Below are 23809 nucleotides of genomic sequence, written 5' to 3' on the forward strand. Positions count from 1 at the left end.
ACGAAGCAGTTTGCGAAAGGCGCATGTGCCAGGAGCGGGCAGGGTGAAACCCGGGAGGCCGAGGCTCGAAGCCGCAAGCCCGGGCTGGGGCCTGGAGGGAGCCAGGAGAGGGGAGACGCGCGTCCGACTTGGGATGGATGGTGGATGGTCTGGGGGTCCGGACGCGAGAGCATGCAGTCAGCTCTCGCTCCAGAGGATCATCGGTCGTCAGGACGGGAGACTAGGAGCTGGGATCACGGGGGCCGTCCGCCAGCAGACGTGGAGTAAGTCTCGGGAAATGCGGCGGTCTGGGGCGCTGTGGGCACGCAGAATAGTCCCAAACCGGGGGCCTGCCCCCCGGCAATCCAGTCTCGCAGAGTGGGCGCCAGCTGTGTGAGGAATGACTGCTCCCATTTCCTCCCCCGGGACCCAACCGAGAAAATGCGTCGGAGCCGGCAGCCGCCGGTGCTTGAGAAACGAAAGGAAAGCCAGGGAAAGCAGAGCCAGACCCCGGAGTGGCCAGGGGATGGGAATAGCGGGACAGGGACTACGAAAATGGACTTCCTTGGAGTCTCGAGCTGGGGCCTGACGTCCAGGGACCAAGAAGAAAGCCCAGAGAAGGCTGATCAGGGACGAGGGCAAAGCGGAAAGGGACTAAAGTCGCGCGCCGAGGCTCGCGGGTAAGAGCCAGGATGAAACTTGAGAACGGGAGGGGGCCCGAGAGCCAGGCGACCGCAGGGGCCGGGATGCCGGGAAACGGGCGCGCGGGCGCCGAGGCCCGGCCGAGGAGCGCGGGGAGGAGCGCGCACCTGGACGCACGGCCGGAGGAGGGCCCAGCGCGGCGCCGGGTCCCGGGCCCCGGGCCCAAGCCCTGCCCCTCGGCGGCCCGCCCCCTGGGAGGCTGTAAGCCGGAAGCCGGCGAAGAAGAGTCAACTCCGAGCTTCTGGGCGGAAGGGGAAGCCCAGGGCCGGTCCCCTGCAGTGCCCCGGCCTCGGGCTGCGAGCGCTCCGCGACAGTGCGGGGCCATGGGGACTCCGCGCCGCGGGCCACCCGTCCTCCCGGGGCCCCCGCTGGGGCGGCTGCTGCTGCCCCTGCTCCTGAGCGGGCTGGCCCCGGCTCGCGCCTCCCCGCGGCTCCTGGACCACCCGGCGCCAGTCTGCTCCCGGGAGGTGAGAGAGACCCCGACGCGCCCCGAGGATGCTGCGGGGGCGGGCGAGGTGCCCCGGGCCGGGAAGTCTGCGCTGGGGGGTCTCAGTGGGTCCGCGGCTCGGCCACAAAGAGTGGGCACGCTCGGGAGGATCCTCGGAGCGGTGGGAGTTGCGGGGTGGGCCGGAGAACAGAGCGAGTTTTCGGGGGAGAAGACCCGACCCGGCGTCCTGGGCAGGAGGCGGGAGCGCCGCCGCGGGGGCCTGCGGTTCGAGGAAGGAGGCGCGCGGCCGGCCAGAGAGGCGGAGCAGGGTCGGTTAGAAAGGGAGGTGGGGAGGGCCCTTCGGAGGAGCCAGGACTGGCCCGGAGCGGCCTCCACGCCGTGCGCCCCGCAAATCCCGGTGGTGCCGGGGCGGGCCCGGGAAACCCATCCGGACCTCGAGAGCTTCCCCTCAAAGGAGTCCCGCCAGCCCGCGGCATTCGGATCGGGGGCGACTGTGCGGAAGTCTGGGGCCCCGTCGGATCTCGGCCCCACTCCCCGGGAGGGACCCCGCGGTCCTAGAGCCTTGCGCGCGAGCCCGGACGGCCTGTGGGGGCTAAGGGCTCGGAGAGGTGAGACGGGGACAGTTGTGCCGAGGGCAGCCGGCCGACTCCGGGCGACACCTCTCCAGAGGGACGAAGCCCTGAGGACTGGGCAGAGGATTAAGACACCGCCTTTCCAGCTCCCACCACCACCACAACCACCCCTAGGGTCCAGTTTGTGCCTGTCAAGTAGTACCCCCGCTGTGCTCACAGGAAGTGACACACCCACCCCTTCGGTAGTGCCCTTTTGTGGAGGACCATCTTACGGGGAAAAAAACAAACAGCAAAACACTGTGCCCACCTCCACAACTTCTCTGCTGAAAGCTGCCCTCTCTCCTCCACTTTCTCTCTGGTTTCCTCAGCCCTCTCTCTCCCCTCCACCACTTCTGACCCAGTAACTGAGTCAGAGGATGTGAAACAACCAAGGAGATATTTCTCCTTATCTAATTTTGTGGAGGATTTGCCAAAAGAGGGCAGAGGATGAGTGACTATTTAGCAGGATTTTTTTTTTTTTTAATGTGAAAGATGTTGGGAAATGGTCTTGTAACTCCCACTTTTAGGCAAAGCAGGGGATATATGCTTAGCAGATCCCACAACTCGGTATAGAACTATTCTACCTAGAGAATTCGGTGTTCATTTTTTGATGGCCATTTGCCAAGTGCCTGCAAAATACAAGGCACTACTGTTGCTCTGAACTGAAACTATCAGGAAACACCCCTGGGACCCTAATGTCCAGCAACTTCAATCATCTAGGAGGGGAAAAGGCTTGACGGTGCTAACTGTGGTGCAAGACAGCCTGTAGCAAGTGCTCTTTGTGCAACCAGAGAGTGTACAGAATTCCAAGGAAAAGAAAAACTATTTCCAGCTGGGATGTTCTTCATGGCAGATAAGGCATTTGGGCAACCCTGAGGGGTGGTGGGGCCTCCAAAACACCAGTGGTGGAGTAGTCCAGGTGGCGGAAAGGGGCTGGGCCAAGGCCCTTGGGTGGGCAGGAAAAGGTGTGTGGCTGCAGTGGAGGGTGTGTGTGGCAGGAAGTGAGAGAAGAAGCTAGAAAGGGAGGTAGGGACTCCATGGGAGCCTGGTGTGAGAGCTAGGCTGAGTGTATGACTTTAATTGCTCAGTGGGAAGCACTCCTGAAAGTCAGGAGCAGGGGCAGGGCTGGAGAGGGATACTTCTTGGCCAGAGTTGTCTGCGATCTCCTACGTTCTTTCCCCCACCTTGCCTCTACCTACACACCTGGCTCACAACCCGCTCATCTCCATGGACAGGCAGCTTCCCTGCTTCATGGACTAGTCCCTTTAAAAAGAAAGAAACAAACTCTTCAGATTTCTCTGCCTCCATTGGTATTTCAGTGGATGCAGCATAATATAATGAGGGGAGGGAAGGCCACAAACTTAGCCTCAGAGCACCTGCATTTGCATCCTGACTTCACCACCTAGAATCTCTGCAAGCTTGAGCAGCTTAGGCTGCCTGCTCCTTCGCCTGGGTTTCCTCACTTCCACAAGAAACAGCTGATGAGCCATTGCAAAGTGTCCGAACCACTTTCCAGAATATATAAATGCCTATCCAAAGCCCGGTTGGATTGAGCACTCAGTGACTCTCCCAAGACAGACAGGAGCCTTCTGCAGACCTGTTCTGTTCTGCTACTAGCCCAGTGCTGCAAGCACAGGATGTGGGAGCTTGATAAGTATTTGTGGAATGAAAGTCAAAGGAATGAGTGAGTGAGTGAATGAACGAATGAGTGGTCGGCTCTGCTTGAAATGCAGTGATTACCTGAGACCAGGCATAGCACTGTTCCTGGCTTCCTGGGTTTAACACCTCAAAACCCAGATTACTCTTGAGTTCCCCACAGAAATCGATACTGGAGAAGCCATAAGTAATTTCATTTCCCTGACCTAAGCAGTCTCCCACCCCCAACCATTGGCCCTTCCCCCGGCCCGGGCTTTCTCACACGTCACCCACGTCACCCACAACTGCTAGGGAAGACAATGACTTGGATTTGGTCAGTTTGAGTGTTAACACACCGTTTTATGGACAGGATGTATGTTGTCTTACAAATTCTTTTTTTCTTTCCTGAGCACTTTGGGGTTTAGACTTGGGGCAGAACAAGGGTTAGATTTAACCCTTACCTTCCGGTTACCATTCCACTCTCCTTGTGTAAAAGGTGTTCTGGGGATGCTTTTACATGGTAGAGGCATCCTGGCAGTCAGGGCTGGGCTCGCTGCAATTAACACGTCCCTTGGCCATCATACCTTGCACCCTGCCCGCTCCCAACAGGCCTTCCCTCTAGAGACTGTGATATCAGATAGCAGCCAGCAGCACCCAGCAGGGCTGTGTAGGGGAGAGGCCATGCCGGGTCAGAAGACCTGGGCTCTGCGCTGGGCTTCCCCGCTCACCCACTGTGCAGCCCTGGGTCAGTCACTCCACTGTGAGGAGCCAGTGTTCTCCCGTACAAAAGATCCTCACCTGCCAGCGTTACGGGGAGAGCAGATTCCATGGAGGTAAAGCACCAGACTACGTGCGTTGTAGCTTCGGAAGGTGCCAGGGCATAACATTCACCTGTAGCTCTGTGCCAGGCACCATACGGGGGGTTCACCTGCACAGCTTCCCTCCACACTCACAGCAACCTGCCAGGCCACACCATTCACCCCTTCTAGAGAGGCTGGGTAATTGGCTACTGAGTGCTGGGCTGAGAATCCAAGCGGTACGTGACTTCAGAGCCCACCTTTCCTTACCAGGCACTTGGTCTTGTTCGTTGAGTGCACAGAGTTAGACACAGTGAAATAAATGTCTTCCTTTTAATCTTCACCAGTACAGACAGAGAATATTGGCCTACCTGCTGCAGGTGTCCTTTTTTTTTTTTTTTTTTTTTTTTTTCATTTAGACAGTATAGCAGTGATTCAGAGCATGAATTCTGGAGCAGAACTGCATGGGTTTGAGTTCTGTGGGACCTTGGGCCACTTAACTGACCTCACTGTGTCTCAGTTTTTTCATCAGTAAAAATGGGATAATGGGGGGGGAGGCGCCTGGTGGCTCAGTCGGTTAAGCCTCGGACTCTTGATTTCAGCTCAGGTCATGATCTCAGGGTCTGAGATCGAGCCGCGCTTCGGGCTCTGCATTTAACATGGAATCTGCTTGCCCTCTTCCTCTGTCCCACCCACTGTGTGCACCTGCATGCACTCTCTCAAATAAATAAGATCTTTAAAAAAAAAATAAAAATAAAACCCAAACCGACAGATCCCTGTCCCAGCCCTCACCACTCCCTAAAACTGTTTCCCAAAGATGATCACTTACATATATTTTAGGTTTTTTTCCCCCTGGCATTTGCCTCCACATTTCTAAATGTACTTATATTGTTGTTCTTGACTTATCAATGTTCGATATTGCCTATTGACTCATAATAGATAAAAATTTAAATTTTTTACATTTCTCCCACATCACAATTTTAGTGAAATCCATCGTTCGTGTTTGTAACAAGTAAGTAATCACTGCTGAGGCCAATAGGTGTACTTTGATTATATTCCTTTTCTGGTGTAATTCCTTTTCTCCTTCCGAGATGATAACTGCTTTAATTCTTCCATGATTTTCCATGTAACTAGTCAGTTTCTTCTGTCAGATTTGGCAGATGTTGTTTTCCCCAAACATCAGATATTCCATCGATTCCATTCCCTCTCCCCCCAGAGAACTCCCTCCTGAAACCCCGCGTTCTCCAGCTCCAGCCTGGACAGATCCCTGTCTAGGCCTGTGGCACAACTGTTGTGCTTGGTATCCGTCCTGGATCCTCTGTCTTCCCAGAGCCTGCCTCCCTCATTCTGCTGGAACATATCCGTCTGCAGTTTCCTAAGAAAATGGATAAGGATGTGAGGGAAATATATACACATATATACCCTCACACTTTTTATTAATTTGGCTGGGCATAAAAATCACAGGTTAAAGATAGTTTACCCTCAGAATTATGGAGGCATTGTTCTGTTGCCTTCTAGCAAGCAGTACAGATGCTGAGGAGGCCAGTGCCTTCCTGACTGTCTGTGTGTGGCACCCTACCTTCCCTCTTCTGGAAATATTTAGATCTTCTTATTCCTGGTATTCCAGAAGTTTCATGATGTTGGACCTTGTTCTGGGCCTTTTTTCCAGGCCGTTCAGGGAAACTTTTTAATTTGGAAGTATGTATCCTTTAGTTCTGGAGTGTTCTTCTTTGCTTTTTAATTTCTTCCCCTCTGTTTTCTATATAGTCTTCTTCTGGAAATCCAGTTAATCATACCTTGATTTCCTCACTGATTCTCTAAATAGTCATATATTTTCTCTCCTATTTCTGTGTCTGTTCATTCTACTTTCAGAGAAATTTCCTGAATTACAGCCTAGCCCTTCTATGGGGTATTTTATTTCCAAGGTTCATTTTTATTCTCTGCTTGCTCATTTTACCATATATCCTGTCCTTGTCAGTGTCCTCTCTTATCTCTTTGAAACTATTATAATTTTGTTTGTTTTGTTTTAATTTTATTCTGTTCCCAGCATTGTCTTATTTCCTCCAAGAGCATTTTTTTAAATTTTTATGTTTTGATCTATGTTTCATACAGGAAACCCGTCTTAAGTATCTGGTACTCTTTGGCTGTCTGAGAATATTTTTTTATAAAGATTTTATTTATTTATTTAAGAGAGAGAGAAAAAGAGAGAGCACAAGCAGGGGGAGCGGCAGGGCAGAGGGAGAAGCAGGCTCCCTGCTGAGCAAGGAGCCAGATGCAGGGCTTGATCCCAGGATGCTGGGATCATGACCCAAGCCCAAAGTAGACACTTAACCAACTGAGCCACCCAGGCGCCCCTGTCTGAGAATATTTTAAGAATGAGGTCCTGGGGCACCGTGACTTATTTGTTAAGCGTCTGCCTTCAGCTCAGGTCATGAACCCAAGGTTCTGGGATCGAGCCCCATGTCAGGCTCCCTGCTAGGCAGGAAGCCTGCTTCTCCCTCTCCCACTCCCCCTGCTTGTGTTCCCTCTCTCACTGTGTCTCTCTCTGTCAAATAAATAAATAAAATCTTAAAAAAAAAAAAAAAGAAGAATGAGGTCCTAATCATGATGAGCACTGAGTAATGTATGGAGTGTTGAATCACGATAGTGTACACCTAAAACTAATTTAACACTGTATGTTAACTATACTGAAATTAAAATGAAAAACTTAATAAAAAATTTTTTAGAAGAATAAGGTCCTAAAAAGCTGATTAAATACTCTGTGTAGGTAGGGCTTATTGACTTTACTGTAGGGGGTCAAGCTAATGGTGAACGTGCCCTATCAGTGGACTCTCAAATGTCAGAATCGGGAGGTCTTTTCCAGGGCTTGGCTGCCAGCGTTCTGAGATCAGAGCAGGGAAAGAGGTGAAGGTTCCAACATTCCCTATGTAGACCTTCACTGAACCGCACCCCCTTCAGCTCCTTTGTTTATACTACCTCCCCAGACACGTGATACCCCTAAGACCTGATGCTTTTCTTTTTTATGTTCAGTTAGCCACTATATAGTACATAATTAGTCCTTGATGCAGTGTTCAGTGATTCATTAGTTAAGTATAAGACCTGATGCTTTAAAAGGTTCTGTTGGCTTCTTTCTTATTCTTTTCCCACTTGACCTGAGCCATTTGCCTACTCCTCCTTCCACTTTGGCTTTTAAAAATTTGTTCTCTGGGCACCTGGATGGTTCAGCAGTTGGGCGTCTGCCTTCAGCTCAGGTCATGATCCCACGGTCCTGGGATTGAGTCCCGCATCGGGCTCCCTGCTCAGCGGGGAGTCTGCTTCTCCCTCTGCCTGCAGCTCCCCCTGCTTGTGCTCTCTCTCTCTCTGTCAAATAAATAAATAAAATCTTTTTAAAAAATAAAATAAAAATAAAACTTCGTTATCGGGGCGCCTGGGTGGCTCAGTTGGTTAAGCGGCTGCCTTCGGCTCAGGTCATGATTGAGCTCCTTGCTCAGCGGGGAGCCTGCTTCTCCCTCTGCCTGTGGTGCCCTCTGCTTATGCTCTCGCTCTCTCTCTCTCACTCACTCAAATAGATAAATAAAATCTAAAAAAAAAAATGTTTTTTTAATTTGTTCACATCTTTTGTCCACTGATGTTTCTTTGTCCATGAAAATTTCTAAAAATGTTCTCTTTCCTAGAAGTTTCCTATGGTTTGGGGAGGGGGAGAAGATAATGTATGTATATGATCAACATGCCATGACCTCTAATGGAATGTGTTATTCGATATTTCACTGATATGCATATTTTTCTCTTCCATTTAAATCTTTTCCCCCTCATCTTCCCTCTCTCCATCTCTTCTGGTTCCATCCCTTTACCCCCAGTAACCCGTGTGTTAATGACCTGCTATATATCTGTCCAAATATTTTTATATGTTCATACAATTATATTCATCATATATAAATATATGGGGAGGGTTTTTTCATCACTTATTTCCATAGAAAATTGGATCATACGATAAGAAGTTCTTTGCTTATGTTTCTCACTCATCAACACATCTTAAGCATCACTCCAGGTCAATAGATATCTACATAACTAATTCTCTTTAATCTTTACATAATATTCCCTAGTAGGTAGCAGTTTCTTGTCCTCTGTGCCCCAGTCCTAGGAGTTTCTGGTGGGAGGAGAAATGAGCATGTGCATGGAAGTTAATCTCCTCACCGGCCAGGAAACAGAGTGACCGTAGAGTAAGCAGAGGCAGCTGGTGGGTCTTGTTGAATGCGTGAGGAGCGCCGCACAGGGTTTCGATGGCCCTGGGTGAGTGAGAATTCAGTGCCAGGAGCTGGACAGGACCCTAAGGGCTCATGAACTGGCATCCCAAAAGGTAGGGTATGGATGAAATGGCATGCTTAGAATACAGTCCTGTATCCGCTTTGTGAATGAACCCTGGTGGCCAAGCATCTTCTCCCATCTTTAACCCTGTCTCTCTGCTCCCTCTTGAGAGAAAGGCAGGTGCTGACCCCAACACCGGATTTACATGCATTTACCAAATCCCTCTGTTGTCCTGAAAATTGTATTCCTGGTCTGCTTCAACATCTGACTTTCTACTCCACATGATCGGTCCATTTTGCCAGACTGGGTAACTAGAAATACCTGAGCCTGAGTTCTTCCTTGCTCCAAAATCAAAGCCAAATCTGAGTATGTGGAGGTCACCCCTTTTAACAAAAGCTTCCATTTATTGAGTGCTTATTAAGTGCCAAGCTCGAAGGAAGGGCACCCAATAATTTGAGAGCAGCCATTATGCCCCAGACACTGGGCAAATATCATGTCATTGAGCAGGCAGTGACATAGTTCCCCAGGCACTGCAGCCAACAAAACTCCTCATCATGACTTCCCTAGGGCTGTTTAACAGCTGCCCGTTTAACAGTCCAGGGGCACTGTATTATTTTATTTAATTGTGTAATTAATACACAAATACCTTTCTGCTGTCTGAAACTTTTTGTAATACAGATATATTAGAAGCAGAAAGTGAAGGGCTCCCTTCCACACCGCCCTCACTACCAGCCCACTCCCTGCCCCAGGTTCTTTATATGTGTATCATTTAATTCCCACCAATGCTAGGAAGATAGTATTGGTAATTCTGATTTTACAGTTGAAGAAATCAAGGCCTCGCAATGTTTGGTATCTGGCCTAAAGTCACTTAGCTGGGAAGTGGTGGTAAGGTGACTCAGCTCCAAGGATGTGTGTATGTGTCTTCCAAAGTAGAGTCAGCTGGCCAAACTGAAGCCAGTGATTGCATTTCCTACTGTTTGTAATTAGGGCTTCTAAATCTGGCTCTCCAGAGCTCCTCTGGGTTAGAGAGTTCACACATATTACCAAAGTGGGAGGCAGCATAAGGTGACATTTGTGCTTCAGTTTTCTGATCTATAAAACGGGGCTGAGGGTAACACTTAGTCCTAAGTGTGTGTGAGGATTACTGAAATAATATGTCTGGTCACCCAGATCAGGGGCTGGCACCTATGGGAGCTTGTAGGGAGTTGGTGAATTTTCCATAGCTGACCCTGTCACAGGAGCTGTGGTTTTGTTCGCTTCTCTGGCCTTTGTTCGCTGTTGTCCAGACCGGAGGTGGGAAGCCCCAGGGTATTTAGAGGGCTTTTCAGTGGGGTGCCCCAAAAGAGAACCCTCTCAGTATCTTTTAAAATGGGGAAGTTCCCAGCTGTTAACAGTTACTCAGAAAATGCCCTTTCCATTTTGTCATCCACTGGGCCCACTTGCCATCCTGTTTCTCCTTGGATGGGCAGGTTGGGTGAAGTGTGAGGAGACTATGATTCCCTGCCCCACGAACGGCCCCCAAAAGTGAGGGTGGTGCTGTGTACATTTTATTCTTGAGAATGAGCCAAGGGAAGCATGGGGAGCCTGGCTTGTGAATTACCCTTCCTTCACAGCTGTAATTACCTCCTTCCTTTCTTCCGCAGGGGCTAAACTGTGCAGTGAAGAATAGTAAGTGGTCTGTTTTTGTTCATCCTGTTGTTGCCTTGTTAATAAAGTGCTAACCTTGTGCCGCTGTCTGACAGGAGCGCTGCCCCTCCACCTAGGCTCCAGATGGGGGTGACAGCCTTCAGCAGGAGGGATCCTTGAGAATCCAGGCTGTGTGCACCTGCGTTTCCTATCAAGAATATCCATTATGCGAAAGTCAGGAAGTGAGACACAGAATTGTCATTTAGGTTTTGAAAACATTGTCTGGGGTGCTGCCCTGGTGGGTCTACAATACGATTTGATTTGCCAGAGCTTGTCACTGGAAAGTGAGAGACATCTGTGATGTTGATCCTGTTTTGTGTTTTAATTCAAGAAGGAGGCACATACTTCAAGTGTCTGTGCTAATTAGGGATGAGCCCTGGCATATAATATAAATCAACTTTTATCACTACCCCATCCTTCCTGTGCCCCGTTTCACTGCTTTATCGCAAAACCAAGTTTCATGCTTTGTCTCCTGTCCTAAAATGCCCTTTAGACTTCAGAGATTTGCAGGGACTCAGACAAGCTGGAGAAGAAAGGGGCAGGGTGGCAGAGCCAGCCGAGGGTCACAGGCCCCTGTGTGTGTACGATTGCGCTCTCTGGAGCCACTGCTGGGGCATCTTGCTTGCATGCCTCATTCTTCTTCAGCTTCTTCAGGTTCTTACAGAGCGTGGGGGGTCTCTGATTCCTGCATTTTCTGGCTCCAGGTACCTGCCTGGATGACAGCTGGATCCACCCTCGAAATCTGACCCCTTCATCCCCCAAAGATGTCCAGGTCCACCTGGACTTTGCCCAGACCCAGCATGGAGACCTACTGCCTATAGCTCGCATTGGGTGGACCCTGCAGACAGACGGTGAGTGGGCGTGGGGGGGGCGGGGCCTGAGAGGTTCTACCCTCCTCCCAGTGAGTCCACACAACAGACCACCGGCTCTCCCACCAGACTCAGAATGGGGCTCCTGGTCCCGTCCTCAGACACGAGGGCCCAGATTTCATGCTGAAAGCCTCCATCATTTCATGCAGTAAATGAGTACTTTTTTAGTGTTTTAGATATTAACCCATGATGGTGTCTTCTCAACCCACCATCCCTCCTTCAGCCTAAAATCCTTATCACCCCAGAGAAGAAAGTCAAGTGGTTCATTCTCTGACTGTGGTACCAAATATTTATTGGAAAATGGTAACACATTGGCCAGTGTGCTTTTTCCCTTAATTTAGGGGCAGGCATTTTTTTTTTTTTTTAAGTAATCTCCACACCTAACGTGGGGCTCAGACTCATGACCCCAAGATCAAGAGTCACGTGCTCCACCTACTGAGCCAGCCAGGTGCCCCTAGGGGCTAGCATTTTTTAAGACAACACTCCCCCCGCCAAAACCTCTTCAGGGATAGAGAGTTGTATGACAGAATCAGGAAGATTGGGGTTAACAAGAACCAGCCCCACATTTGTGACCAGGGCCCGGGAGAGGTCGTCCTCCTTATAAGTCTCCAGCCCCTGGTGCCTACCCGAGCCTATCCAAGGATGGGGACGGCCAGGTTTGACACCCAGGCCATGTTGTCAACATCCTGGCCACAAATCTGCACAGCCTTTGCCTCTGGCCCAGTGTAAAGTTTCACTTGTCCTTGCCCAGCTGGGAAGTAACCTCTGCAAGGCCGTCGGCTCCACCAGGCCCAAGAGTGAGCTGCAGGGAGCAGGAAGTGGAGGGTTAGGTACAGTGAACAGATTTTCTTTTAAGAGTGAGTAAGCATAACAGACAGGGAAGTTCCACGCCCAGCGGTTTGTCTTTGTTGACCTGCCTCTGTTCATCTCTTCTCCCTCCAACCTGCAGCCAGCATCCTCTTCCTGGAGGGTGCAGAGTTATCTGTCCTGCAGCTGAGCACCAACGAACGCTTGTGCGTCAAGTTTGAGTTTCTGTCCAAACTGCAGCATCATCGCAAGCGGGTAAGCAGCCGGCTCCAGAACGCATTGCATTCTCTACTGATAGCGAGGAGCAGAAAGTGTTTTTGAAGACTTCCCAGACGTGCCCACCCCTGCTTTTGCTCCCAACTTTCCCTAGTTGTTCAGCGTAAAGAAATTTGAGTGGAAGGCCTTGCACAGCCCCACTCCTGTTCTCTTCCTGTGTGACCGAGGCTAATGTGGGGCCTGCCTCCAGGAAAGAGCAGCTTTGCCCAGACCCGGGAACTGCAGTGGCTGGGGCACAAGCGGGGGAGTTCTGCAGCAGTTTCCATTTATTTTGCTGCTCGCTGCCCGATGGTAAAAGGTTGATTCTCATTTAGTGTGTTTAAAGCATTGGTTCACAGAGTGTGGTCCCAGGGCCGGCAGCATGGGCATGCCCTGCAAACCGGTTCGAAATGCAGAAGTTAGGGCCCCACCCCTGACTTCCAGAATCAGAAATGCTGAGGCTGGGGCCCAGCAGTCGGTGTTGAACCAGCCTACCAGGTGATTCTGGGGCAAGCTCCAGTCTGAACACTTGCCAGTTGAAATCTGCAAAAGTGCCTGTTTGCAGATCTCCCACAAACGCAAGCAGCCAAGACAGTTCCCTTCCCCTGTATTTAATGAGGACCCCCAAACTTGACTGCTGGCTGGATGGTGAGGCCCAGGTGCCTAGATCAACTTAGAAGCAAAGGACCGCACACCCTCATCCACCCCCACACTAATTAGAATGGAAGTTGGAATCAGTATGTGTCATCTGCACCATCCAGAAAATATCCTCACACTTTCTGGAATCTCTGCAACAGAGGTGACTGCAGGCGCACGCTGGGTGGGGATCTGTAGCCCTCCCTCTGCACTTTTGTGCTCCAGAACATTCTCAAGAGATCCCGACTTTCCCATTTAAGGAGGAAGAGTCACTTAACAAAGGGTTTTTAGCAGCCTCTTGTGCGCTAGCTCGCTCACTAGCCCGCAGCCCCCCGGCCGGCTCCCTCACCCCCTCATTCTGGAGTCTGAGAGCGCCCACCAGGGAGGAGGACTGTTTCGGCTTTCCCCAGATTCTCTGACATATGACACTACTGTCTACTGATGACGCCAGATCTAGGTTTTTTAGGTAGAGCGAAGACCAGAGGAAATCAAGAGCAGAGACCCACCTCCCTCTGATTTTGGATCTTGCTGTGGTGGTTTTCCTCCCCTGTTTCTCGGACCTTTCGGGGGCGGGTGGGGGTGGAGTTCTCTGGCACACACCGCTGGGTGAGAGGAGTGTGTGACCTGTCCAACCTCCCCTTCCTCCCTCTCTTCAGTGGCATTTTACCTTCAGCCACTTTGTGGTAGAACCCGGCCAGGAGTATGAGGTGACCGTTCACCACCTGCCCAAACCCATCCCTGACGGGGACCCAAATCACCAGTCCAAGAACTTCCCCGTGCCTGGTAAGAGCGCCCTCCCAAGCCATTCCTTTCACCACTCGGCTCTTCCTGTTCAAGAAGAAACCAGCAGGTGGCTCAGACATCAGCCTCTCACTCAGCTGGGCCATCCATGGCTGCCATTGTCAGCACGTGGTACCTACAGAATGAACAGATGCCACGACTGGGGACCTCCTGCCCAGGAAACGTCGGGAAGACAAGCCGCTCCATGAGAGTTTTAACCCCCGCTTCGAGCCTCATCCCAGCCCTCATCACCTTGCTCTGCACCAAATGTCTTTTTTCATTCCCCACCTGCCCTGCCTGGTTCTTCACTTTTTACCACATATCCTACCTGCATTTATCTGCCACCATCCCATGTGCGACACCATCTCCTCTTCCCCCTCGGGTCCATCCTGCCTAGGAAAGACCTCTGGGCTTATCTTCTAAAATGTCGTTTGATGTCTGTGCACCTTCTAGTTCTCTGTCCTCCCAGCATCTCAGCCACAACCTACATTTCTCATTGTTCAAAGCCGACTACGTCTGGAGCCCCAGCCCCCTTGAGGACAGGGTCTGGGGCTTACACCCATCCATGCAAGCTCCTGAGCCTCCCATTGCCTTGCCTGTAGTAGGCAGTTCAGAAGAATGCTTGTTAAGGATGATGACAGCCTTCACACACACACACACACACACACACACACACACACAGAGAGAGATGCACACACACACAATCTGCTTACCCTGCTTTTATTTTTCTTCACGTTACCCATCACTCCCTTACACATTATCATGATATTTTTGTGACGTTACATTATACTGTTTGTTTTTTTTGGTCTCTTCTACTGGAATGTGCTCTCCAGAGGGCAGGGACTCTCCCTTATTCACCACTGTATCTCTAGTGCCTAAACCAGTGCCTGAAACAGGTCGGATGTTCATAAGTGCTTGTCAAATGAGTGAACAGCCTCCCCAGGCCCTTCCCTTGTTCCTACAGTAGACTAACTCAGTCCCTGTCACAGCAGTTCACACCTGTCACATATCTTCTTAAAAGTGAAAATGTTACAGGCAAGGCCACTGGGGAAGGGAAGTCAGGAAGATGTCTATGGAGCAGTGGTCCTCAGGGCAGTCCCTAAGCCAGTGGCATCCTTGAATTACCTGGAAGCTTGTTAGAAATGCAGGTTTTCATGGACCCTCCCCAGACCGACTGCGTCCAGAAACTACCCAGGGTGATGCACAGGAAAGTTCGAGAAACACTGCTGTGAAGGAACAAAGTACTTCTGCCCCTGTCACGAGTCAGAGGCAACCTGCAGAGAAGGCTGGGGGCGGGCGAGAGGGTGGGGGGAGGAACTAGGGTAGGCCGAGACTCTCAGCAAGCTTGGGAGTTGAGTCTGGAAGGTTCTGTGAGAGACGAGGGAGGACACAAGCAGGTCAACCCTCAGTTCTGTGGGGCCTCTGGCCCTTGGTAGCAGTTCACTCCTGGAACTTGGTTTGACGGGGCCATCTTTGAACAGACTCCCCAAAAGGAAAGAGGTGGTTGTCCCTGGTGTCAGGAGTCTGGAAGAGCAAACTTTCTAAGACAGAGGCTTAGTGGTTTCCCCTTTTTCCGGGTTGGCAGGCTGCGAGGACCCCAGGATGAGGATGACCACGCCGTGTGTGAGCTCAGGTAACCACAGCCAGCGGCCTTGCTGGGGGAGCTTTACTCAGGTGCACACACATGCATGCGTGCACACCCTCCCCTCACTCCCAACCCGTGTCTGTGCCCTGGGCAGGCAGCCTGTGGGACCCCAACATCATGGCAGAGACCCTGGAAGCCCAGCAGCTGCGGGTGAGCTTCACCCTGTGGAACGAGTCTACCCCTTACCAGATCCTGCTGACCAGTTTTCCACACACTGAGAACCAGAGCTGCTTCCATCATGTCCTCATGGTGCCTGAGGTAAGGCCGTCACTGTCCCGAGCCCTCTCGTGTAGCTGTACGCCCTCTCGCCAAGCTTCAAGCCACCCAGTACTGTGCTTGGTTGATCCCAGTTCTGTGCTGCTCGGCTCTTTGTCTTTCCTTCTGATATGTGGTTGGTGTAGAGTCGGGTCTGTGGTGGATCTTTCCTTTGGCTCCATTGTGTAGTTGATCTCTGCCCTGCTCACCTCCCCCATCCTCTCAGATCCTCCTTCCACACAGTACCCCTGGTTCTCTTTGCTTTGTTTTTTTATCCCACCTGTTCCAAAAAGGACCTGAAGAGTTTTAAAATGTGGTATTAAGACAAAGGGGAAATAAAGATGAGGAAACGAGATAAAGCCAGGGTGGGGTTACTATGGAAAATGTGTGTCATGCCATTGGCTGTGAACACAGATGTGTCCCCACGATCCCCAGCAGCCGAAGCAAAGAGAGAAAAACCAGTCACTAGATGTGCTCCTGAATCAACAATGAGCCAGTTGCCATAGGGAACTTTTCCGGAAACCCGGAAAGCCTTCCTCGGGCGCGCTGGACAGCAATGGCCGTGTTCCCGGCAGCCGCCTTAGCGCGGCGGCAAGCTCATGCCCGTCCAGCCTGACCCCCCCTCCCACCTCCCTGCAGCCCGCACTCGAGGACGTCCACCGGCGGGCCAACGTCACGCTCACCCTGTCAGACCAGAACTGGTGCTGCCGCCACCGAGTGCAGGTGGGTGCGGATGGCGCCGCCAGGTGTGGGAGCACGTGCACAGACGGGCCCTCCGCCTAGAGGGGCCAAGTAGGGGAGGCCGGCAGCTCAAGGACTCGTGCTCTCTCCGAGGACCTGGCACCCCGACCCCCTGGGGCTCCCTGCCTGGGGAGGCCTTCTCTCTGCGTTCCCCAGCCCCGTACTCCCGGCCTCCCCTGGCAGGGCTTCTTGGCGCCCGGGAGCCGATGGGCGAGCTGCCTGGCAGGCCCGTGGGCGTCCCGGAGCTGCCGGCCAGGCTCTGCTCCCTCCAGGAGCCTCTGCTGGCAAGAGCGTACTCGCCGAGGGCCCGAGCCTCCCCACCCAGTGTCTCAGCGGCCCGCTGTCCCCCGCTTTCTCTGTGCCCCCAGATCCAGCCCTTCTTCAGTAGCTGTCTCAACGACTGTCTCAGACACTCCATAAGCCTCCCCTGTCCAGAAATTCCAGAGGCTCCAGGTAGGGGGTGTATGGCTGCTCTGGGGTGTTTTCGGGGATGAGAGTGAAGGAAGGCCAGCACCTTGAGCTGAGCCCTGACCTGGTGCTGAGGGTGGGGGCGGGCTTTAATTTTACTTGGAGTTATTCAGGCCTGCAATGTGGGGCCGTAGAGACACTCCTGGATTGGACTCCTGACTCAGCCTTTCATTAGCTATGTAGCCATGGGCAAAATACATAACCTTTCTGATCCTGAACTTCTGTGACTGAAGAACTGGGGATCGTCCTTGTCCGAGAGTTTCAGTATGGACCACGAAGTGCTTTACCATGTCCGCTTTTAATCCCCACGGATTGTGACTCCTGGTGCCATGAAGTAGAGTTTCCCTCCCGCAGTTTGTAGATGAGGAAATAGAGGCACAGAGATGCTCAGTAATTTGTCCAAGATCACACACCAGGGAAGTGGCAGAGCTGCCCGTCCCTGCCCACTCCCCGCTCCGCGGCCCACCACCCACAAAGAAGCCGCCGCAGCCTGAGCCACAGCCTTTACATGGGCCTGGAGGAGGATCTGGCCTCCCAGGTGGGAGTTGGGGCATCTCTTAGCAGGCCGGCAGCTCGGGTGTTTCCTGTAGATGTCATTAAGTTGAGCGGGTGTCTGGAGCGCTCAGGGTAGGGCCGACGTCACCAGCAGGCCCCCATGGGTGTCAGCGTTGGGTTTTGTGATTACTGCTGATAACGAATACTATTTTCCCTTTGTTCTCATTGCAGTCTCGGTTGCAGGTAAGGCCAGCAGTCCTTCCTGTCGTGCTGCAGGAGTTCCCAGGGGCCCTTCCTCAGGAGCCACATGAGAAGTCCCTGACTGAGCCTCGCCTGGAGCCAGGCAGACAAGGCTGAACTGGGAGGCCAGCCCGGGGGTGGAGGTCACCAGCATGTCATGGCACAGGCCAGAGACGACAGCCCAGGGGCTGGGCAGCGGGGCTGGAGGAGCTCGGGGCTGGCAGAGTAGTCCTCCTCTGCCACATCACTCATGCTGTTCCACTTCCCACAGACTACATACCCCTGTGGGTGTACGGGTTCATCACGGGCATCTCCATCCTGCTGGTGGGTTCTGTCATCCTGCTGATCGTCTGCATGACCTGGAGGCTACCCGGTAAGGGGCATCATGGGGTTTGCCCCTCTGTTCCTCTCTTTCTTCCCATGCCTTCCTCTTCCCACTCCAGTCTCTGCAAGGCTGCACTCAGAGGGCACCCTGCAGTCCCAGGCCCCCCATCCCAAGTGAAGTACTGACATCGTCTCTCTTTGGCCACGGCAGGCTCCCTCGTCAGGAACTCAGCCTGCGGGAAGGCTGAACTGGGCTCAGACCCCCAGCTCCACTGCTTACTCCCTGGGCACATTACTTCATTCTCTGAGCCTCGGGTACCTCTTTTATAAAAAGGAAATTATAAAGATACCCATATCATAAAATGAATATAAAGATTACATGAAAACGTATATGACTTCTTAGCCTTGAGCCTGGTGCATATTTGCTCAACATATGTTAGCCACAATTATGTTTATTGCTACCAAAATTAATAAAACAAACTGGTTGGAAGGAGCTAAGGTAGGGTTTCCCTGCCTCAGACATCAGCCAGACAGGTGGGAGAACCTGAATGAGCCCATCCTGCAGCCCCCAGACGCGTACATCTGTCGGGGAGAACAGCAAGGGACAGCACGATGTGATAGAGAAGGCTCTGGATGGGCCCAGAACACACGGATGCAGCTCCCAGCTCCACCTCCCTGCTTTGCAGGCGTAGGCAGCTTGCTGAACAAACCCTAGATTGGGTTTTGTCTTCTGTGAACTGGGATAATGACCCCTCCCTCCCAAGGTTGTGGTGCAGATTGAATGGGCTAGCCATGGAAGGCACTAGCCAGTGGGTGCTGGGAGGTGGCAGCTCCTGTCCCTGTCGCCCTCTCTGGCCAGGTTCTGAGCAGGAGAGCACATGGGCCTCCGGGTGAGGGGCTCAGCCTTCCCCTGCCCCTCCGCAGCCCCACGCCCTTTCTTCAGTGGTCTGAGAGCTGTTTCCACACTTACAAGGCTCATCAGGATTAAGTATTAATCATTATTAATTCTTGTGTGATGGGGAGACCACCACAGCAGGCCCTGGAAGACCCACCGTGAGGGCACTTCTCCACAGGATTGTTTCAGGGTCAGATAAGTTAACATCTCCGTGAGTGCTTTAAAGATTGATTGATTGGGGGGGTGGGGGGGCGGCACAGAAGGAAAGGGAAGAGAAAGAGAAAGAATCTCAAGCGGACTCCCCGCTGAGCGCCAAGCCCCACATGGGGCTCCATCTCATGACCTGAGCCGAAACCAAGAGTCGGACACTTAACCGACTGAGCCACCCAGGCGCCCCCGTGAGTGCTTTATAAACTGTAAAGCTCTCCATAGATGCCAGGGAGGCTTTTTGCTTCATTTCTGTTATTGCATTTCTGACCTTCTATTGAAGTGTGCCCCACACCATGGGGTGAAGGAAAGGACACTTGTTCGACTATATTTGGTAGTTCTGGGAAAAGGCCCAAGAGGTGGGAATTGAAATTCTGGTTCAAAAAGTCTTCCTTGGGGCACCTGGGTGGCTTAGTCGGATAAACGTCTGCCTTCAGCTCAGGTCATGATCCTAGAGTTCCTGGATCGAGTCCCGCATCGGGCTCCCTGCTCAGCAGGGAGTCTGCTTCTCCCTCTGACCCTCCCCCCTCTCGTGCTCTCTCTCTCATTCTCTCTCTCTCAAATAAATAAATCTTTAAAAAAAAAAAGTCTTCCTTGGCCACGCATAGGTTCCGTGCGTCCTGCCATGTCACCAAGGAGCTGACTCATGCACCACAGTTCCCTTCTTTATATCTCTGGGGGACCAGTTGCTTAAGAATGTTGTTTCCCTTTCTCACCTCAGAAATAGCAGGAGGAAATGTTGTAAACGGGCCTGGTGGGGGCTGCTTCTGGAGATGTGTTGTAAGCCTCTTGCAAGGACGCGTCTGGGGAAGAGCTTTCCCTGCCGTGGGGCGTTTCCTCAGGAGTGGCCAGACGGGGGGGAGGAAAGGAACCATTGCTAGAACGAGGGACATGGGGTCACCATGCTGGGGGTCCTGGCTGGGTCAGTGCTGCAGAATATTCGTGACCCCAGCTGACTACGTACAATGTACCAGACACTTCACAGATACAATCTCATTTAATCCCTGCTGCCCAGACCCCTTTTACAGAGGAAGAAACTGAGTTTCGGAGACCTTAGTAACTTTCCCAGATCTCACAGCTGTTGATGGCAGATCTCAGAGTCACACTGAGCGGCTCCTCACAGCCTGGTGTCCTGTGAAGGTCCTGAAGCATCTGGCAACTGCTTCTTCCGACTGCCCTCCCTGACCGTCTGTCCTGGGTCAGGGGTGGGACGGCACTCCTTCAGATGCCCCTGGGAATTGGTCCCTATTTCTCTTCCAAAAGAGCTGCTCCAGTGTTTTCCTTTTTTTCTTTCAGGGTCTCATCGTGAAAAATATGGCAATGACACCAAATACACAGGTCAGTATTTCCTGGTGTGGGTGGGCTGGGTTCGGTGAGTGTTGCTGTCAAAGGCGTGATGGAAGGTTCTCTTGAGACACGGGTGGGTTGCCTTCTGCAGTTTAACTCCTGACTTCCTTCAGGAGACCTCAGCTTGGAGGACCCACCTTCCAGGACCCCTACACAGAGGGGACCACAAATGGCAAGGCTGGGTTACCATTTTTTAAATCACTTGGACAAGGAAAGGAAGGGAAGGGTACCATCTTTGATGAAAAGAGGTCCTACCTATAACAGGTATTTGTATTCCGTAGGGAGGCCTTTGTGCCTTTTTTGCATTTTAATTACAATAATTAAAGTACAGGCTCAAGGCCAGATAGGAATCTTGAGAAAGAAATGCACTCTCCCAGAAGGCACCACATGGTGATTCTTTTCAGGCAGCCAGAACGGGTGAAAGAGCAACATCTGGCTTATTCCAAGCCCTCGGTTGCATTACTTAGACTAGGGAACCAGTGTCTGCCTGGTCCAGACGCCCCCTGGGCTGTCTGAGGATCAGCCCAGGCGCACACCCAAACCTGGGGGCCTGGCTTTCCTTGTTTCCCTCAGATGTCCTGCCTGAGACCAGCCTGACCCCTCCACCGCTGAAGCCCAGGAAGGTCTGGATTGTCTACTCTGCCGACCATCCTCTCTATGTGGACGTGGTGCTGAAGTTCGCCCAGTTCCTGCTCACTGTCTGTGGCACCGAAGTGGCCCTTGACCTGCTAGAGGAGCAGGTCATCTCAGAGGTGGGGGTCATGACCTGGGTGGGCCGCCAGAAGCAGGAGATGGTGGAGACCAACTCCAAGATCATCGTCCTGTGCTCCCGAGGCACCCGGGCCAAGTGGCAGGCCATCCTCGGCTGGGAGGAGCCGGCTGTCCAGCTCCGGTGTGACCGCTGGAAGCCCGCGGGCGACCTTTTCACCGCAGCCATGAACATGATCCTACCAGACTTCAAGAAGCCAGCCTGCTTCGGCACCTACATCGTCTGCTACTTCCGTGACATCAGCAGTGAGAGTGATATCCCCGACCTCTTCAACATCACTTCCAGGTACCCACTCATGGACAGGTTTGAGGAAGTTTACTTCCGGATCCAGGACCTGGAGATGTTTGAACCTGGCCGGATGCACCGCGTTGGGGAGCTCACAGGTGAGAACTACCTGCAGAACCCGAGCGGCTGGCAGCTCAAGGAGGCCGTGGAGAGGTTCCGGGAGTGGCAGGTCCAGTGCCCAGACTGGTTTGAGCGTGAGAACCTTTGCTCAGCGGATGACCAGGACCTCCTGTCCCTGGACGAAGAGGTGTTTGAAGAGCCCCTGCTGCCGCCAGGAAGAGGGATCATCAAGCAGAAACCCCTGGTGCACGAACCCATCTCTGAAGGCTGCCTGGTGGGAGATCTGCTTGTCGGTGAGGAAGGAAGAGGACTCTCAAGGCTGGAACCTCAACTCCAGCCCCAAGGAGAGCTGGCGGCCCAGGCCTTCCAAACCTCAGTGCTCCCAGTGGACGAGGTCCCTTCGGCTCAGGCCGTGGAACCCGTCCCTCCGGCCATTGAGAGCACAGCGGGCCGGCTGGCCGTGGTGGGGAGAGACGAGGCCTGCCCGCTGTTGGAGGGCTTCGGCCTGCGGCGGAACAGTGTCCTCTGCCTCCCCGTGGACTCAGAGGCCCCGCCCCTCTGCAGCACCCCTATGGCATCCCCCAGCTATGTCCCAGAAGACGTAAGGGAGCAGCTCAAAGGCTTGATGTTCTCACTCTTCCAGCAGAGTCTGAGCTGCCGGGCCCAGGAGGGCTGGGACAGAGCAGCAGTGGCCCTCAAAGACCTCTGCACGCCCTACGAGGGGGAGCAGCGGCAGTCCGTGCAGTCCGACCAGGGCTATATCTCCAGGAGCTCCCCGCAGCCCCCTGAAGGACTTATGGAAATGGAGGAAGAGGAAGAAGAGCAGGACCTGGGGACATCGGCCAAGCAGCTCTCTCCTGAGGACCTAGAGAGCCTGAGAAGCCTCCAGAGATGGCTCTTCTTCCAAGAGCTTCAGAAGAACTCCGGCTGGGACGGTGTGGAGCCGGAGGAGCCCTAGGGCCTCCCTGACCCCAGGGTGTTAGGGAAGGAAGGTGTGCGTACACGAGCGTACACGTGTCTGTATATATGCATATGTTCCTGTGTGAAGGGTTTGCCTCTAAATGTAGACCACTTGAGCCCTGCGCATCGCCCTGAATTTTCTTTCTCTGACCCTGTGGTCATGTTCTGTCTCAGCAAGAATCCGCAGCCCATCCCTAGGAGCCAGTGACAGAGCGTCCTTGAGCCTCCATCATGCAGTCATTCGGTCATCCAGCATTTATTTTGCATCTCTCATGTGCCAAGCATCTGAGATACAAAGAAAATTGCACAGGGACCCTGGCCACCAAGGGGCTTAACATCTGGTGGGAGCAACAGATTAGCAAACAGGATGGTCCTGTGCGATGGACAGGCTTGGTAGAGGTCTGCCCAGGGCTGTGAAAGTACACAGAAGGAGCAGCTGGGCCCAGAGACCGTGGTTGGAGAGGGCAGCAGTCCCTGGGGTGGGGGCAGCGTGTGGGGTGAGGGGGCAACCGGAGCCCAGGCTGCAGAAGGGCTTGTGGGCCAGGCTGGGGGGTTGGGACATCAGCCCGGCGCCCTGGCATTCCTTTGATAGGGTGAGCTGCTGCCCTGCAGAGGAGGGGCCTGAGGACCAAACATACCCGAAAGCCACCTCAGACCGTCTTTGGAAAGAGACAGGATAGAAATGTGTGATGAGAACCTTAAGAGCATTCAGCAGGGAGAAAAGCCTGGAATCCTGAGCTCCCATTTTGGCCCTCAGTCAGGGGGAGAGCCACCGCAGAGGAGTCTTCCGGGGCCGCATGGCCAGGCCCCTGGGCAGCAGCACCCCGCCGAGCTCAGGAGGCCCTGGAGCTGGGGGCCCAAGCCTGAGTGTGAGATACGGAGGGCGCCCGGCAGGGTAGGCAGAGGGGCGCAGGGCGGAAGTGGGAGGCACGCAGGGCCCAGCAGGCCTCTCTGGGGGGGAGGGGAAAACGGGCCACTCTGTACCTAAAAGTCTGAGGTTCAAAGACCGTATTCGAGGAGAGATGCTAAGGTTTAGGGCCCGAAGACATTGTGCCTGAAGTGCCTTCTTGGGAGGAACTGAAGGCTTCTGGCTGTCTGGGGTCCCGGCGAGCGCACTGGGATGCCGTCTGCCCCTGGACTCGGGTGAGCTCATTGCCTGGACTCGAGCCCTCAGCTGGCGCTGAGCTCCAGTGAAGGGGTGAGGACTCAGGCAGGTAATGGGAAACCGTCACAGGTTGTGTGTGTGTGGTTGTGTGTGTGACACACACGTGCGTCATGTGCACAGAAGGGAGATGGTCAATAAAAGAAAAGATTTGTCCACTCTGGGAAGAACGCCCGGTAGTTCTGTTGAGTCACGTGTTGCTACAGGTCGAGTGCCTGGCTGTGAGTCCTTTCAGTCGTGTGATTTCCCCGAGCAGCCGCAGGGGCAACGGGTCGAAGGCCCGGACACAGCCCCACAGCAGTGAAGGACCGGGGAGACAGAGCCGCTGAGATACACGGGGTGTCTGTGTCTCCCCCCCGCAAATACTTGACACCTCATCCTCAGTGTGGCAGTAGCGGAGGTACAGGCGATCAGGTCGTGAGGAGGCAGCCCCAGAGAGCTCCGTG

General features: G+C 53.1%; 1 protein-coding gene across 2 annotated transcripts; it reads left to right on the forward strand.

Annotated features, from left to right (window-relative positions):
* The first annotated feature begins 901 nt into the window (after positions 1–901).
* On the forward strand, positions 902–23552 carry IL17RA (interleukin 17 receptor A). 2 transcript variants are annotated; one of them, XM_035028544.1, is made up of 13 exons: positions 902–1148; positions 10121–10145; positions 10868–11014; positions 11982–12094; positions 13387–13513; positions 15096–15143; positions 15250–15413; positions 16050–16133; positions 16520–16604; positions 17346–17357; positions 17626–17727; positions 20077–20118; positions 20701–23552. In XM_035028544.1, exons 1-13 carry the CDS (start codon positions 1005–1007, stop codon positions 22197–22199), a joined length of 2592 nt encoding a protein of 863 aa, XP_034884435.1. In that variant the 5' UTR covers positions 902–1004; the 3' UTR covers positions 22200–23552. The 2 variants fall into 2 exon arrangements, with proteins under 2 accessions (XP_034884435.1, XP_034884436.1); XM_035028545.1 differs by lacking the exon at positions 902–1148 and adding an exon at positions 10220–10345 and having other exon boundaries at positions 10125–10145.
* Positions 23553–23809: the final 257 nt, after the last annotated feature.

The sequence above is a fragment of the Mirounga leonina genome, unplaced genomic scaffold (genome assembly GCF_011800145.1).
Source record: "Mirounga leonina isolate KUSES-001 unplaced genomic scaffold, KU_Mleo_1.0 Mir_201, whole genome shotgun sequence".
NCBI classification, from domain to species: Eukaryota; Metazoa; Chordata; class Mammalia; order Carnivora; family Phocidae; genus Mirounga; species Mirounga leonina.